Source organism: Oncorhynchus masou, chromosome 17 (assembly GCF_036934945.1).
Source record: "Oncorhynchus masou masou isolate Uvic2021 chromosome 17, UVic_Omas_1.1, whole genome shotgun sequence".
Lineage (NCBI taxonomy): Eukaryota > Metazoa > Chordata > Actinopteri > Salmoniformes > Salmonidae > Oncorhynchus > Oncorhynchus masou.
Window position 1 is genome coordinate 20,635,880 of NC_088228.1, and position 16,747 is coordinate 20,652,626.

A 16,747-nucleotide genomic window follows, 5' to 3' on the forward strand; every position below is an offset into this window, starting at 1 on the left:
TAGTATGAGACATGGTGGTACAACAAGGTTGATGGCAAATGGCACCCTATACCCAACATAGTGCACTACTTTTGACCAGGGCCCATAGAAACAGTGCAGTATATTCGGAATAGGGTGCCATTTGGGACGCAGACCTGGGAGTCTCCGTTAGGATGGGATAGGAAGACAGAGAGTTTTACACACTGACTGAGCAGCTGAAAGCCCATGGCCATCACTGGAGCTCTGGGGAGTTTTAACAACGGAGATAACGCCTAACCAACTACAGGCTTGGCTCTTCTGTCTGTCCATGTGCTTCAAACAAGAGGAGATAAAGGAATATAAAGTATGGATTGAAACCACTTCAACAGCAAATCATGAATGGTGTGCTAATTGCTTCAAACATAACAATTACTGTACAAAGACACTTAAAATGTCTAGTGTGTGTGTGTTTTTTGGAGAGGTTGGAATAAAGCAAAAGACAAGTTTCTGTTGGACATCGGTGTACTTTGGATAATAAACACATTTTCGAATCATAACTACAGAACTCACCGGTACTTTGAAAGGGGATGTGTTGGGTACGTCCAGGGATATGTTCTTCTCTGAACTCCCCAGGCCTGAGATACTCCGCCTTCTGGGGGACCTCTCAGCAGACACTTCTGTGGACAACAGAGAGAGAGAGCAGGGGAGAGTGAGGGAGAGTGAGGGAGGGAAACATTATACATTATTATTTTTTAAACAGTTATATTAACAAGTACAGGTCGGAATATGAGATGGGGAGATTGATGAGATACAGGAGGGAAGGGGAGTGATGGAACAGCTACCTCCAGGGGCATGTGTTGTCCGGGGGCAGCAGCACTAAACCTAGACCAGTCCCCTGCACGAGAGACATTATAAAGACAGCTAGCTGCCTTGAAACCTGGACTGGTGGAGGTTGAGTTCTATGAACACAGATGCTGCAACATTTGGGAGAGGGAGCCAGAGTGATGGGTGTACACAAGGACATCTAGAGCACACAGACAGAGACAGAGGTGGGCTGTATCAAGCAATTACCTCAGGCCACCAAGAGTCTGTGTTGGGGTCCCCCAAGAGACAAGCTATGGCATTGAATGAATGCCATGAACTCATGTAAATGATTAATAGAACAACAAAAATCCATCTCAGAATGCTATTCAGAGGGGTTTGTAAATGATTAACAATGAGGTTTCAGCTATAAGGTCACTGATTGTGCTTCACTGTAATCCCTGTTGAACAGGCAGGATGGAATAAACAACAGGACAAAATTAATCTGTTTCTCTGTAGAAGACAGTTATTTCTGGTCCGTCCTGACAAACTATGCAGTCTCTCTGTACGGTAAGGTTATGGCCATCTGTGTCAAGGATGAGGATGGATTCAACCCACATTTATTTTTCCCTCCGGTGGTCTCAGTTTACAGAGGCAGGGCAGGGCCATCAACATGGGACTCCAGCTGCTAGGCCCCAGTAAGCCTGGGCACTAGAGTGTCAGCTCAGCCAAGCCTCCTAGAGCAGTGCCTAGGCAGGTGAGGTTAGAGTCAGGAGGCTGGAGCAGTCCCTCAACTGACAAAGACCCTTTAATTTCTCATATCCAAGTCTCTGGTTACGTTCAAAGTGGCATCATATGTAGTGCACTACTTTTGAGGGAATAGGGTGTCATTTGGGACATAACCCTTGACTTCCACAGCCAGTGCAGATTTTACTGCAGCTGCATACAAGACAAATGCCTGTCAGTGCCTTACCAATGTTGCACAGAGCAAGAAAGCAAGCCACATCTTCCAAATACAGAAGTCTCAAACCATCCGTCACATTGAGATCCCTGGCTGAAAGCCCATGAGACATGGTGGTACATGTCTCATGTGATTGATTGGAAGCCAAGTTTAGCTCCATTTTTGAGCAGATTGACCCCGTGCAACAGGAATGCTCTGTGAAAGAACAAGCCACAACCATCTGAAGTAAAATAACAAGTTTTAGCAGACCAGATAATGGGAGATAACCTCCAGACTAGAGCAACACGTGTCAGATCCCACGTTTCGATCAGGTTGTCCCTAAAGCTAGGCCTCACCGTAATCTATCCTTCATATTAAACTTTGGCACAAGTGAGACAGTATGCAGCAGTCAGCATTATTAAAAAGGCTACTTTTCAAAGTGCTATATCAAGTTCTCTCTCAGACACTGTCCTCTTGGCCCCCCTGTCTGCAGCCCGGTCCGTCTTAAACGCTGCGTGCATCATAATTCAGAAGGACTGAGCTCTCTGGCTGGGGGTGGCTTGAAGGGAGAGAGAGACACCCATCAAACGTCATGCACATCCTGTATAATATCAACTATGGACACTGACGAACAGCACAAAGTAAATATGATCAAAGAAGTTAGGCAAATATTACGTTCAGTGTTTGTGAAAGACATGCTACCAAACGCATCACATGGAGCCTTACATGTATACAGTACAGACCCTAATGAAAAGACGATGTGCAAGCAGCAGTCCGCACAGAGAAACTTCACAATCTAACATAATGGCTTTTTAACGATGGTGCTCTGCACTGCGCACATGAGAATTAAGAATGAATAATCAACTTAATTTTAAACAATAGACCCTAATTAGAGAAGAAAAAAGACAGGAGAGTGAATCAGTACCTCGGTCACAGCTGTTCCCCATCATCTGAGGAGGAGATGGACAGGGTCAGCACCCGATTGGCTAAACACCGACCATCACCATCAGCCAATGAGGCAAAGTCGTTTCCCTTTAACTGTCCATCTTCTGCAGTGCTGCGAAGCCATCCCATTGATAATCACTCTGTATTTTGAAATAATTAGTTTTGTTCCTGCAGTCTGGAATTCCACCTATTTCTCCCTGAACTAACACTCCATGCTTCCCCTGGTCTCCCCCAGTCTCTCGTCCCACTCCGCTATCTATCTTTCTCCCTCTCACTCTCTCCTCTTAACCTTCACTTCATTATTCTCTCCCTCCTTTTTGGCATGCCAGCAGCGGAAGAGATTTTACCGCATTTATTCAATCAATTTCTGTAACTGCACTCCATCGTTCCTCTTAGCAGAATAAAACAGAACTGCAAGTACTTCCCTATTCAGTCTTTCGCTCTCCTCTCCTTCTCTTTTTTGCTCTTTCTGTACCGTAGCATCTGCCGGTGAAGCTACTGCAGCTGAAATGCAGCCCACCTCACACACTGCTGGAACCACAGGACGCACAGGACTAATTTACAGCCACGCTTTAAGGCTAATTACAAAATAACTTGCTGCCTTACTCGACTGATGTAGGACACAACTCTGGGGGCTTTCTCATCATGTATGAAAGAGAGGAAGAGAAAAGAGAGCGAGAGAGAGAGAGAGAGAGAGCGAGAGCGAGAGAGAGCGATTGGAAACCCATAGGGGGGGATGGGTATCGGAAGCTTGCAAGATGCTATTTAGGAGAATAATACTGTAGATAAGGTGTTCGGTGTTCATTTAGTTCCCAAACCAAAAATCCATTAACCCTCAAGTATAATTTAAGCAGGAGATGGCCCTTGAGGTTAGAAGTAGATTTTGAGAGGGGGACCTGGAATTTTTTTATTTTTTATTTTACCTTTATTTAACCAGGCAAGTCAGTTAAGAACAAATTATTATTTTCAATGACAGCCTGGGAACAGTGGGTTAACTGCCTGTTCAGGGGCAGAACGACTGATTTGTACCTTGTCAGCTCGAGGGTTTGAACACACAACCTTCCAGTTACTAGTCCAATGCTCTAACCACTAGGCTACCCTGCAGAGGAACTAGTCAGTGTGTACACAACACAATAGCACAATACAATACACTAAAAACAATCACAATGGTCAACAAGATGATCCTCTATGAGATCTTTAAACTGAAAAAGCGATATGCCGCCTCTAGTCTAAAAGTATTTTGCAGCTCGTTCCAAGATGTAAACAATATCACCATAATACAATCACAGATCAAAATAAATAACTGTCCCTTGGACAAGGTCTTTCCTGGCTGATGTAGAGAAACATGTTTTATTCCTCAAATAAAAACCCAAATTAAAATGGCAGCTTTTAGGAAAATAAATGAATGTGCTGTTTGAAACTCAGCTTTTCATTATCCAGATACAAAAGATTCTTACAAGAGGCCACCCTTTCAATTTGTTGACCATTTACAGTCCATGTGTTCTCTAGTTTAATGTTTGCCACAAGCTACAGTGAATCACCACTGTATGAAAATAGAATCAGAAAATTTGAAATGTCCACTATTTAAATGCAAGGGCCAGACTTCTCCTTATGCACAGCAAAAAGAAGACTGAGTTCATGTTCATCTATAAAGTTACTATGCAGCATTCCACACATATACAACTCCAGACCCTTGCTAAAAAGCTGTTATTTGAACAATCTCGTATTAGTCCAATCACTCGGTGGTAAGAAATCTGCAGTGGTTGGGAGACTCAACTATGAAAAACAACAACGAGCACAACACAGATTTGTGGATCAGCAATCCCCGGTGACAGTGTTTGAACAGTGCAGCAGTGCCTCGTCCTCTACCTCAGAGCTTTAGTACATGTTTAGCTGCATAACTCAGCTAGTGAAATCCTAAATTGTTGACTATGTGCATTGTGCAGCATGTGACCCAAGTTACCCAACACTGAAAGTTACTTAAACTGCAGAATTTTCCACAGGGAATATAATTTCCATAGTCCTTATCATGCAGTAGCATTAATGGTGTGGGCGTTGCAAGGTAAGTAAAAACTTGGGGCTGGGCTAAGTTCAATAATAGCCCAAAGTGCTTGAGAAAGATGAATTATTGATGATCACCATCCATACTTCAGATATCGCAAGCACAATGAAGTGGTGAGTGACCAAAGGAGTAGCAAACAAGAATGATGTTTTCAAGACATTTGAATCTTTATCCTTTAGTTGCATCAAATATATTTTGATCTATTGAAACCATATGTTCGATAGCATGGAGGCGTACGCTACATTGTGATTTTTTTACCCCATCACGTTTGGAGATGATGGAGCACGCTGAAGTAAAAACAGCATACAACTAGCCTACCATACCAGCTATTCTACATGCAAACAAGGACTATCTAGAATCACTTTTGCCTTTTAGGTTATAGTCTAATGAAAGGACAGGGGGGGAATCCCAACTCCACACTCCTACTCTGAGAAGCTTTTTGAACACCGGTCCAGATGATTAGGCTCGCGGCTACCTGGTATAAACGGTGTTCTGATAGAAATCTCCAAATAAGCGTCACTTCTAATTACAGTGTGGGCCTAATTTCCCCGCGTGGCAGGCAATGCATTTTAACCCTGCACTTATCTTTTAACAAGATATTGATTTCAAGAAGGCCTGCACCGAATCAATTGTTTAACTGGATTTTCAGGAACGGATGCAGCAGGGGGCAAGGTGTTTCAAATGGCACCCTATTATCTATATAATGCATTCATCTGGATGGGCCCTGGTCAAACGTAGTACACTATATAGGGAATAGGGTGCCATTTGGAATGGGACCATGTCTGCAGGCAGCACGGTTCCCCACCAGACAGTCTGCAGTCAGCTTCTGTAGACAGCCCTGAGTAGTGACCTTGACATACTGTGCTAGATAAAGGCTGTCGTGGCAAGACCGACAGTCAGTCAGCGAGGAAGGAATTGACACATCATTTGATAAAATGCCATTGCAACAACTTATGGGTAGACTGTGTTCATTCATGATATTGTTTGGATGATATTGAAAAACCTGAAATAATAACAGCACGGTCTACTGTAGAATGTTTTGGGTGAAATTTAAAAAAAAATGTAAATATATATCAGAGATTTAAAATCAGGTGGATTTGATGACAACGTACCTAGCTATGTACTATAGTACCCAGGTATAGTGTCTATAGGGTTACTTAAGAAAGGATTACAGGGGGCAGCATCCATAGAAATGCATTTCTTACACAATCCATACAGTGCAAACTAAGACTATGCGCTGGTCATCAAGACTTGTCACAACGGGGAAAAAGCAAAACAATAACAACACTTGCGACATAAAACACACATTGTTACACAAGTGACATGGTGGTGTAGGAATGAGCGTCTATCAATGGTAAGATGTCACATGGCAATAGTGTGAAGAATGTGTGGAACATTAAAACACACCATCTGTTCATTCCCTGTCCAATCATAAACCAGAACAAACACACCTGCACAATGTTTGCAAAAACCTAGAGATGTACTAATACAGCGTGAAGTGCTTTATACAAAAACACTGAAATCTTCCATTAAGGTAAAGATAGGAGATAAACCACTTATGTGCCACTATTGTGAGCCACTGCCTTTGTGTCACAGAATCACCGTTTTTTCTCCAAAACACTTTATCTAGAGGGAATGTATTCAGACACAGAAATTACAATTTGGAAGTTTCTGAAAATATTATTATGACCCAAAAACATGTTCTGACATCCTATGAAGCCATCCTCAGGGACCATTGACACTGCCACTTGAATGGGTACATCCAATGGGATGTATCCATTGTCCAAATGTAAACAGTCTGTAACACAACAACTATTCAAGGAATCCCCATCAACCCATGGAACCACTCTGATGTCCAAGTAACACAGCAATGCTCTTGGCTTTATCCGTAATCACTTAAATTCAGGGGCGGCAGGTAGCCTACTGGTTAGAGTGTTGGGCTGAAAGGTTGCTGGATCAAAACCCCTGATAAGGTGAAAAGCTGGTCGTTCTGAACTGTCATTGTAAATAAGAATTTGTTCTTAACTGAATTGCCTAGTTAAGTGAAAGGTTCAATCAAATGAAAATAATAAGAATGGTTTCCATGCCCTGTCTATTTTCACACAAATGCTTTGTGGCACCTACTGACACTTCTCTGTATTGACATTTTATTTTATTTATGAATGTGAAAATATGTCCTTGTGGAAATGCCCAACTGTGGTAACAAAATACAATAAACATTGGCTGTGAGCAGAGTAATTTACAGAAATGTCATGACAGAGAATTGTTTTCCCCCATAGTGAGAATGTAAGTGAAAGAGTTGTAACAGAGTTGACAGATTCTACGGGCTGCTATTTGACAAATATAATTCATAATGATTAGAAATAAATAATAAAATAAACAAGTGAAATAATGAGATTGTCAACAACAAAAGCTGCAAAACGCAGCATCATATGATGCAAAATGCACCATGCGGATGAGATTTAGGCATTTTGAAAAGTGACATATCTCGAAAACTTGATTGCTGACATGCAAAACCTTGAGACTATATCAACAATGGACGAATGAAACAAACACCAAAATATCGTTTTTGGGTGGAGTTTTCCTTTAATTGTAATGCAGAAATGATTTAATATTGCTATAAACATGGCTGCATTTGGGCCTTTAAGGTTGCCAGATAACCAACAATAACCCAGGTGTAGGATAATAGATCAATGAAATAATTTGACAGATTACATGACGAGAATATCACGCGTTTGTCAACACGCTAAAAAGTTACAACAATGTTTCTACATTGTAGCCACATGATGTTACATTGCATCTTACAAAGTATAGATTCCAACAGGGGCGTAGCCTAAGCGTCTCTGACCGAACACTAGACAAATTGATTGAACATCCAAAACAAATGAATGTAGGTGTTGTTGAGTGGGCAAAAGTAACTAGGTTGCGCATGGAAAAGTTGGACAGGGTCCTCCTGAGTAGTGCTGCGAGAGTTCTTACACGATTGCTCTTTTTGTATTCTAAGTAAAACATTAAAACAACTTGAACCTACCCCATATGAATTCCATTGTTTTACAATCCAGAAGTTGTTTTACAATCCATAGTTTTACAATCCATTGTGCAGAAAAAAAATATATATCAGACAATTTCACAAGATCCTGGTGCTCGCTTAGGCTACTATCTCGTCCTTGGCTGTTAGTTCGCCTCCCTTCAAGACATGCAGGAATGCAGAAAAGCCTGAGCCCAAGCCAATCAACCCCACACAGCCTTTCTGTTCTCTATAAGTCTTTTGAAATTAGCACAACAATAGCAGCCCTTCCATCTGAGAGCCCACATACCGTTCTCAAGACGTGTGGAACTTCCCTGCCAGAGCAAACCCTCTGCCCCCTCCGTCGCCCCAGTAAAAAGGGGGTGTGCGGCATATGATCAGAAGATTATTCACGGTAGATTGCACACATTTTGAAAGTTCTCAGTCAGGAGAGTTGATGGGATCACATCACAAGATCTTTGTATGTTGAATGGATATAAACTTGTCAACAAATGTATTACTCTGCCGAAATGTCACGTCAAAATGCCTCCATTCCAGCATGAAAAGCTGGAAAAGTCATTTTCTGTAAACTCTGTACACACACACACACACACACACACACACACACACACACACAAGCCTTAAAAGCTATGACATACTGGTAGGATTGTCAAATGCCTACCGACAGTACTTAGGCACCCCTGAACAGTGTCAGCAGTCCATCTATTTTGTGATCACACAGCAAAGTCCTTGAAGTCGTCAGCCACTCAGCCCTGTTAAAATACTCCAAACCAGAAGGTGCCAGTAGCGTTGCTTGGCAATACATGTCCGTGTGTGTTGTTTATTCCAAGATTAGCTAGCTAGCTGTGCTAATGTTGCTATTTTGTAGAAAGTCCTTGGTCATACTCGCCAGATGGCCACAGCTAGATAACTACCGAGCAAGATGACGAGGATGTTTTATTTTTATTCACTTTACATAATCCCATACTGCCAGTGCCAGCCCATAGCTACATGTTTAGCTAACTAATTTTACCATATAGTTAGCTAGCACAACATACTGTAGCCAGATAGCCAGCTAAGGACACTGCACTAACTCGGAAGAAAATACAGGCAGCTGTTTCATGAAAACTAGCTCATTTATTGTGGCTCATCCGTGGATGTACAGAGAAATGCCCTATTTATCCCTTTCTGTTGTCACTCCTGTTGGCTCCCCCACCTGGGGGTTCATGGTCTCGGATTGGCTCAAATTCAAGTTGTTGGCCACTGCTGAGCATTGCGATTCTACAAGTAGAAATGGTAGGTTCGTCACTACCGGCTTGGCTCGCAGTTGCTACTGATTTCATTTTAGCAAGAGAAGGAACAGCCTCCCACTGTGATTAAGAACCTATCGGCAGTCTATCGGCAGTGAGATTCTCTGTGTTTAATGCTTTAAATATCAGTAATCTTCGTGACGCAACAACCTAAGGTTTCTGCTGACTTTATTAACCTCGTAACTACAAGGTCATAGGTGGAGTACCAAAAATAAATAAAATATATATTTAAAAAAAGAGTGGAAATGCTTTAATTCAAATACTCTTATATACACAAACAACAAAAAAGGAGAGAATGCTTCCCATGCAGTGTTTAAAAACCTGTAAAGTATTTGATGTTAACACAGGGAAGTACCAGCAATGTTACTGACTTCTCTCTAACAATGCAATTCAGTATCATGTGTCACAAAATCTAGTCATTAAACACTGCCAATGGTGGCGGAATAGAATAACATGGTGGAAAAGTATTTCAAGGGTGTGAATGTATGTGACCCCTATGAAGTCTCTTGTTAAAAGATTTTTTTCAGTTTTTGATTTGTTAAAAAAGTTTGAAATATCCAATAAACGTCGTTCCACTTCATGATTGTGTCCCACTTGTGGTTGATTCTTCATAAAAAAATACAGTTTTATATCTTTGTGTTTGAAGCCTGAAATGTGGCAAAAGGTCGCAAAGTTCAAGGGGGGCGAATACTTTTGCAAGGCACTGTATATATATATATACATATATATATATATAAATAAAAATCCTGAGCAATCTACACACATTAATACATGTGTTTCTAAAAACCTGTTGTTTTCACTTTGTCATTATGAAGTACAAATAAAAAAACAAATATTCAGCCCTTTTGCGATGAGAGCCAAAATTGAGATCAGGTGCATCCATTGATCATCCTTGAGGTGTTTCTACAAATTGATTGAAGTCCACCTGTGGTAAATTCAATTGTTTTGACATGATTTGGAAAGGCACACACCTGTCTATATAAGGTCCCACAGTTGACAGTGCATGTCAGAGCAAAAACCAAGCCATGAGATCGAAGGAATTGTCCATAGAGCTCCGAGACAGGGATGTGTCGAGGCACAGATCTGGGGAAGGGTACCGAAAACATTTCTGGGGCATTGAAGGTTGCCTCCATTATTCTTAAAATGGTTAAACTGAGCAATCGGGGGAGAAGAGCCTTGGTCGGGGAGGTGACAAAGAACCTGATGGTCAATCTGACAGAGCTCTAGAGTTCCTCTGAGGAGATCTTCCAGAAGGACAACCATCACTGCAGCACTCCACCAATCTGGCCTTTATGGTAGAGTGGCCAGACGGAAACCACTCCTCAGTAAAAAGGCACATGACAGCCCGCTTGGCATTTGCGAAAAGGTACCTAAAGACTCTCAGACCACGAAAAAGATTCTTTGGTCTGATGAAACCAAGTTTGAACTCTTTGGCCTGAATGCCAAGCGTCACGTCTGGAGGAAACGTGACATAAATACCTATGGTGAAGCAAGATGGTGGCAGCATCATGCTGTTGGGGATGTTTTTCAGTAGCAGAGACTGGGAGACTAGTTAGGACCGAGGTTAAAGATGAACGGATCAACGTACAGAGAAATCCTTAATGAAAACCTGCTCCAGAGCGCTCAGGACGTCAGACTGGGGCGAAGGTTCACCATCCAACAAGACAACGACCCAAAGCACACAGCCAAGACAACCCAGGAGTGGTTTCGGGACAAGTCTCTGGATGTCCTTGAGTGGCCCAGCCAGGATCTGGACTTGAACCTGATCGAACATCTCTGCAGAGACCTGAAAATAGCTGTGCAGCAATGCTCCCCATTCAACCTGACTGAGCTTAAGAAGATCTGCAGAGAAGAATGGGAGAAACTCCCCAAATACAGGTGTGCCAAGCATCATACCCAAGAATAATCAATGCTGTAACACTTAAAATGTAATATTTCAGTTAGCAAACATTTCTAAAAAGCTGTTTTTGCACTGTCATTGTGGGGTTTTGTGTGTAGATTGATGACAGAATACTTTCTGAAGGAACTGTATATATTACATAAACACACATTGAACCAAAATATAAACACAACAAGTAAGTTGTTGGTCCCATGTTTCATGAGCTGAAAAAAATGACCCCAGAAATATTACATACACACAAAAAAACTTCCTTCTCTCCAATTTTGTAAACAAATGTGTTAATATCCCTGTCAGTTAGCGTTTCTCCTTTGCTAAGATAAACCATCCACTTGACAGGTGTGGCATGTCAAGAAGCAGATTAAACAGCATGATCTTTACACAGGTGCACCTTGTGCTGGGGACATTAAAAGCCACTCTAAAATGTGTAATTTTGTCACAACACAGATGTCTAAAGTATCCAACGTCGTTTTAGAGAATTTGGCAGTACAATCAACCGGCCACACAACCGCAAACCTTTTTTATTGTTTTGTGTGGGCAAGCGGGTTTCTGATGTCAATATTGTGAATAGAGGGCCCCATGATGCTGGTGGGGTAATGGTACGGGCAGGCATAAGCTATAGACAACAAAAATTGCATTTTATCATGACAATTTGAATGCACAGAGATACAGCGTCAAGAGGCCCATTGTTATGCCATTGATCTGCCACCATCACCTCATGTTGTTTCAGCATGATAATGCACAGCCCCATGTCGCAAGGATATGTACACAATTCTTGGAAGATGAAAATGTCCCAGTTCGTCCATGGCCTGCATATTCACCAGACATGTAAGCCATTGAGGATGCTCTGGATCGAGGTGCACAACAGCGTCTTCCAGTACCCGCAAATATCCAGCAACTTCGAACAGCCATTGAAGTGTGTGAAAACATTCCACAGGTCACAATCAACAGCCTGAAGGAGATTTGTTGTGGTAAAAACAGGTTTTCAAAGCCATGCTCCTACTATTTATGTGACCATATCTGTATTCCCAGCCATGTGAAATCCATAGATTAGGGCCTAATGAATTTATACCAATTGAATGAGTTCCTTATATGAACTGTAACTCAGTAAAACTGTAGAAATTGTTCCATTTATATTTTTGTTCACTACATACACTACCGTTCAAACGTTTGGCGTCACTTAGAAATGTCCTTGTTTTTGAAAGAAAAAACTTTTTTTTGGTCCGTTAAAATAACATCAAATTGATCAGAAACGCAGTGGAGACATTGTTAATGTTGTAAATGACTACTGTAGCTGGAAACTGAATTATTTTAATGGAATATCTACATAGGCGAACAGAGGCCCATTAACAGCAACCATCACTCCTGTGTTCCAGTGGCACGTTGTGTTAGCTAATCCAAGTTTATCATTTTAAAAGACTAATTGATCATTAGAAAAACATTTTGCATTTATGTTAGCACATCTGAAAACTGTGATTAAAGCAACAATAAAACTGGCCTTCTTTAGACCAGTTGAGTATCTGGAGTGTCAGCATTTGTGGGTTCGAATACAGGCTCAAAATGGCCAGAAACAAAGCACTTTATTCTGAAACTCATCAGTCTATTCTCGTTCTGAGAAATGAAGTCTAATCCATGCAACAAATTGCCAAGAAACTAAAGATCTGGTACAACGCAGTGAACCTCTCCCTTCACAGAGCAGTGAAAACTGTCTCTAACCAGAATAGAGAGAGTGGGAGGCCCCGGTGCACAACTGAGCATGAGGACAAGTACATTAGTGTCTAGTTTGAGATAGACGCTTCAAGTTCTCAACTGGCAGTTTCATGAAATATTACCCGCAAAACACCAGTCTCAAACTCAACAGTGAAGAGGCGACTCTGGGATGCTGGCCTTCTAGGCAGAGTTCCTCTGTCAGTGTCTGTGAGATACGGCCTTTTCTTTAAGGGGTTTGAATACATTCCAAATGCACCGTATACTACACGACCAAAGGTACCCACTTGTCGAACATCTCATTCCAAACTCATGGGCATCAACATGGAGTTGGTCCCCCCTATGCTGCTATAACAGCCTCCACTCTTCTGGGAAGACTTTCAACTAGATGTTGGAACATTACTGTGGGGACTTGCTTCCATTTAGCCAGAAGAGCATTAGTGTGGTCGGGCACTGATGGTGGACAATTAGGCCTGGCTTGCAGTCAGCATTCCAATTCAACCTAAATGTGTTCAATGGGGTTAAGGTCAGTTAAGGACTGTGCAGGCCAGTCAAGTTCTTCCACACCGATCTTGACAAACCACTTCTGCACGGACCTTGCTTTGTTTACAGGGGCATTGTCATGTTGGAACAGGAAAGGTCCTTACCCAAACTGCTGCCACGAAGTTGGATGCACAGAATCGTCTGGAATGTATGTTGTATAGTTAAGATGTCCCTTCACTGAAACTAAGGGGCCTAGCCCGAACCATGAAAAACCACCCAGACCATTATTCCTCCTCCACAAAACTTTACAGTTGGTGTTCTCCTGGCATCCGCCAAACCCAGATTCAACCATCAAACTGCCAGATGGTGAAGCGTGATTCATCACGCCAGAGAATGCATTTCCACTGCTTCAGTCCAATGGCAGCAAGGTTCACACCACTCCAGCCGATGCTTGGCATTGCACATGGTGATCTTCGGCTTGTGTGCGGCTGCTCGGCCATGGAAACCCATTTCATGAAGCTCCCGACGAACAGTTGTGCTGAAGTTGCTTCCAGAGGCAGTTTGGAACTCAGTAGTGAGTGCTGCAACTGAGGACTGATTTTTACGTGCTACAGCACTCAGCGGTCCCGTTGTGTAGCCTACCATGTCGCGGCTGAGCCGTTGTTGCTCCTATACATTTCCACTTCACAATAACAGCACTTAAAAGGTTACTGAAACATCTAGCAGGGCAGAAATTTGACGAACTGACTTGTTGGAAAGGTGTTATCCTATGACAGTGTCACATTGAAAGTCACTGAGCTCTTCATTACAGGCCATTCTACAGCCAATGTATTTCTATGCCGATTGCACGGCTGTGTGCTCTATATTATACATGTGTTAGCAATGGAAAAAAATTATAGCCGAATCCACTAATTTGAAGTGGTCTCCACATACTTATATTATATAAAGCTCTATTACGTTTATCTCTCGCAACACTATACTTTGTAAACAAAGTGAAATAATGGACAATATCTAAGAAAGAAGGCTTTCTATTAACCTCAAAGTTTCCTCCTCTTTTTTTTTTTTTTTGCTTTACATGTCAAACAAAATGATTGTTGAATGCCCATAGAATCCCAGCATTGGCCTGAAACCTAGCATTGGGGGCACTTTTGTCAAAGGAAACTATAGATTAACATATAAATAACCCTCTCTCCCCATTTTTAGAGCAGGACAGAGAACATTAAGAGGGTCATGAGAATGACTAACTCCCACAGTTACAGGGCCGGTGTCTCAAATGGCACCCTATTCCTTTATATACTGAATACTTTTGACCGGGCTCTGGTCAAAAGTAGTGCACTATATAGGGGATAGTGTGCCATTTGGGAGGCAACCCATGTCCGTCCTCATTCCTCTACCCATCAGCTGCTGTCACAAGACAACCAGCCCAATGACCCCTTCCCTATTCCCACTGACCCCCCAGCCCAGCACCCCTCCAGCCAGCAGCTGCACCCCCGCAGATTCCCTCAGTGAATGCCCTGGCTGGGAAAAGCCCACGTCAAGGCACTGGGGTCAGTCATGCTACTCAGACCACGTGAGATGGATGGATAGAGGTTAGACACTGGGTGCTTTGTCTCCGTCTATACATTCTCTAAGACACCTACACCACAGAACATCTCCCGTCCTACGGACGCCAGCAGTAGAACATCTCCACTAACCGGCGTAAATGAAACGAAACCCTCAGGAAAACCGATACAAGACATTTAACATAGTTGTCAGTCCTTTCTGTTATTACTGCAAGGTTACCCTATGCTAATAACTTGTCATTTTGTTCCCTTTGGGAGCTTACAGCTGTTTCTCACAGACCAGGCTGGAAGAGGGCAGCAGCAGTCCACAGACTCATCATCAGATAATGAAGATATTTCAGTTGATAATAACACTCCCGACTGCAGCTATGTCATATTTTCTAAAAAGCTCTGCCGCGGTTATGTAACGGACGCTGCTTGCAGTTCTTTTTAATCCACCGATGCCTGTGATATTGTTCTTCTTACTTGCAGACTACTCCTTTGTCGCAGAGTGTGTATTACGAACTCAATGAGGGATACGGAGATGGAGATCAAAATCACCACCATCACCCATATCAGGAATTTCAACGTTTCTCTATGGTCCTGAGCCATTGTATAGACAAGTTTAATTCTTGTTGCACCAGTTAGTAATGTTCAGATGAGTCTGTATGCATTTAAAAACCTACAAGAAGTCCTCAAACACAAGAGAATACTGTAGGTAGCCTAGTGGTTTGAGCGTTGGACTAGTAAACCGAAAGGTTGCAAGATCGAATCCCCGAGCCGACAAGGTACAAAGCTGTCTTTCTGCCCCTGAACAAGGCATTTAACCCACTGTTCCTAGGCCTTCATTGAAAATAAGAATTGGTTCTTAATTGATTTGCCTAGTTAAATAAAAGGTAAAAATACAATTTAAAAAGCACTTATTTACAATGGGGCAAAAAAGTATTTAGTCAGCCACCAATTGTGCAAGTTCTCCCACTTAAAAAGATGAGAGAGGCCTGTAATTTTCATCATAGGTACACTTCAACTATGACAACTATGACGGACAAAATGAAGAAAAAAAAAAATACTGAAAATCACATTGTAGATCAGCTGTCCATCCTGTCTCCCTGTAGCGCTGTCTTAGGCGTCTCACAGTACGGACATTGCAATTTATTGCCCTGGCCACATCTGCAGTCCTCTTGCCTCCTTGCAGCATGCCTAAGGCACATTCAAGCAGGTGAGCAGGGACCCTGTGCATCTTTCTTTTGGTGTTTTTCAGAGTCAGTAGAAAAGCCTCTTTAGGGTCCTAAAATTTCATAACTGTGACTCATAATTGCCTACCGTCTTGTAAGCTGTTGGTGTCTTAACTAGAGGTCGGCCGATTAATTAGGGACGATTTCAAGTTTTCATAACAATCGGACAATTTTTTTTTTTTTACACCTTTATTTAATCTTTATTTAACTAGGCAAGTCAGTTAAGAACACATTCTTATTTTCAATGGCGGCCTAGGAACGGTGGGTTAAATGCCTGTTCAGTGGCAGAACAACAGAGTTTTACCTTGTCAGCTCGGGGATTCAATCTTGCAACCTTACAGTTAACTAGTCCAACGCTCTAACCACCTGATTGCATTGCACTCCACGAGGAGCCTGCCTGCCTGTTACGCGAATGCAGTAAGAAGCCAAGGTAAGTTGCTAGCTAGATTTAAACTTATCTTATAAAAAACAATCAATCAATCATTCAATCATAAATCACTAGTTAACTACAAATGGTTGAAGATATTACTAGTTTATCTAGCAAGTCCTGCGTTGCATATAATCGATGCGGTGCATATTCGGGAAAAAGGACTGTCGTTGCTCCAATGTGTACCTAACCATAAACATCAATGCCTTTCTTAAAATCAATACACAGAAGTATATATTTTAAAACTTGCATATTTAGCTAAAATAAATGCAGGTTAGCAGCCCATATTAACCAGATGACATTGTGTCACTTGTCTTGCGTTCATTGCACGCAGTCAGTGTATATGCAACAGTTTTGGCCGCCTAATTTTTCAGAATTTTCCGTAATTATGACATAACATTGAAGGTTGTGCAATGTAACAGGCATATTTAGAC

The 16,747-nt window shown here is 42.0% G+C and overlaps 1 protein-coding gene across 7 annotated transcripts in view; it reads right to left on the reverse strand.

Moving 5' to 3' along the window:
• LOC135558679 (ras GTPase-activating protein nGAP-like) overlaps positions 1 to 16,747 on the reverse strand; it is a 90,659-nt gene that overhangs the window by 24,471 nt on the left and 49,441 nt on the right. For 4 of the 7 annotated variants that reach the window (XM_064992705.1, XM_064992703.1, XM_064992704.1 and 1 more), the window contains exon 4: positions 529 to 635. In XM_064992705.1, the coding sequence (XP_064848777.1) occupies positions 529 to 635 (107 nt within the window). Of the gene's footprint in view, positions 1 to 528; positions 636 to 2,624; positions 2,945 to 7,737; positions 7,807 to 16,747 lie in introns of those variants that run through there. The other 3 variants (XM_064992708.1, XM_064992706.1, XM_064992702.1) reach the window with 3 other exon arrangements.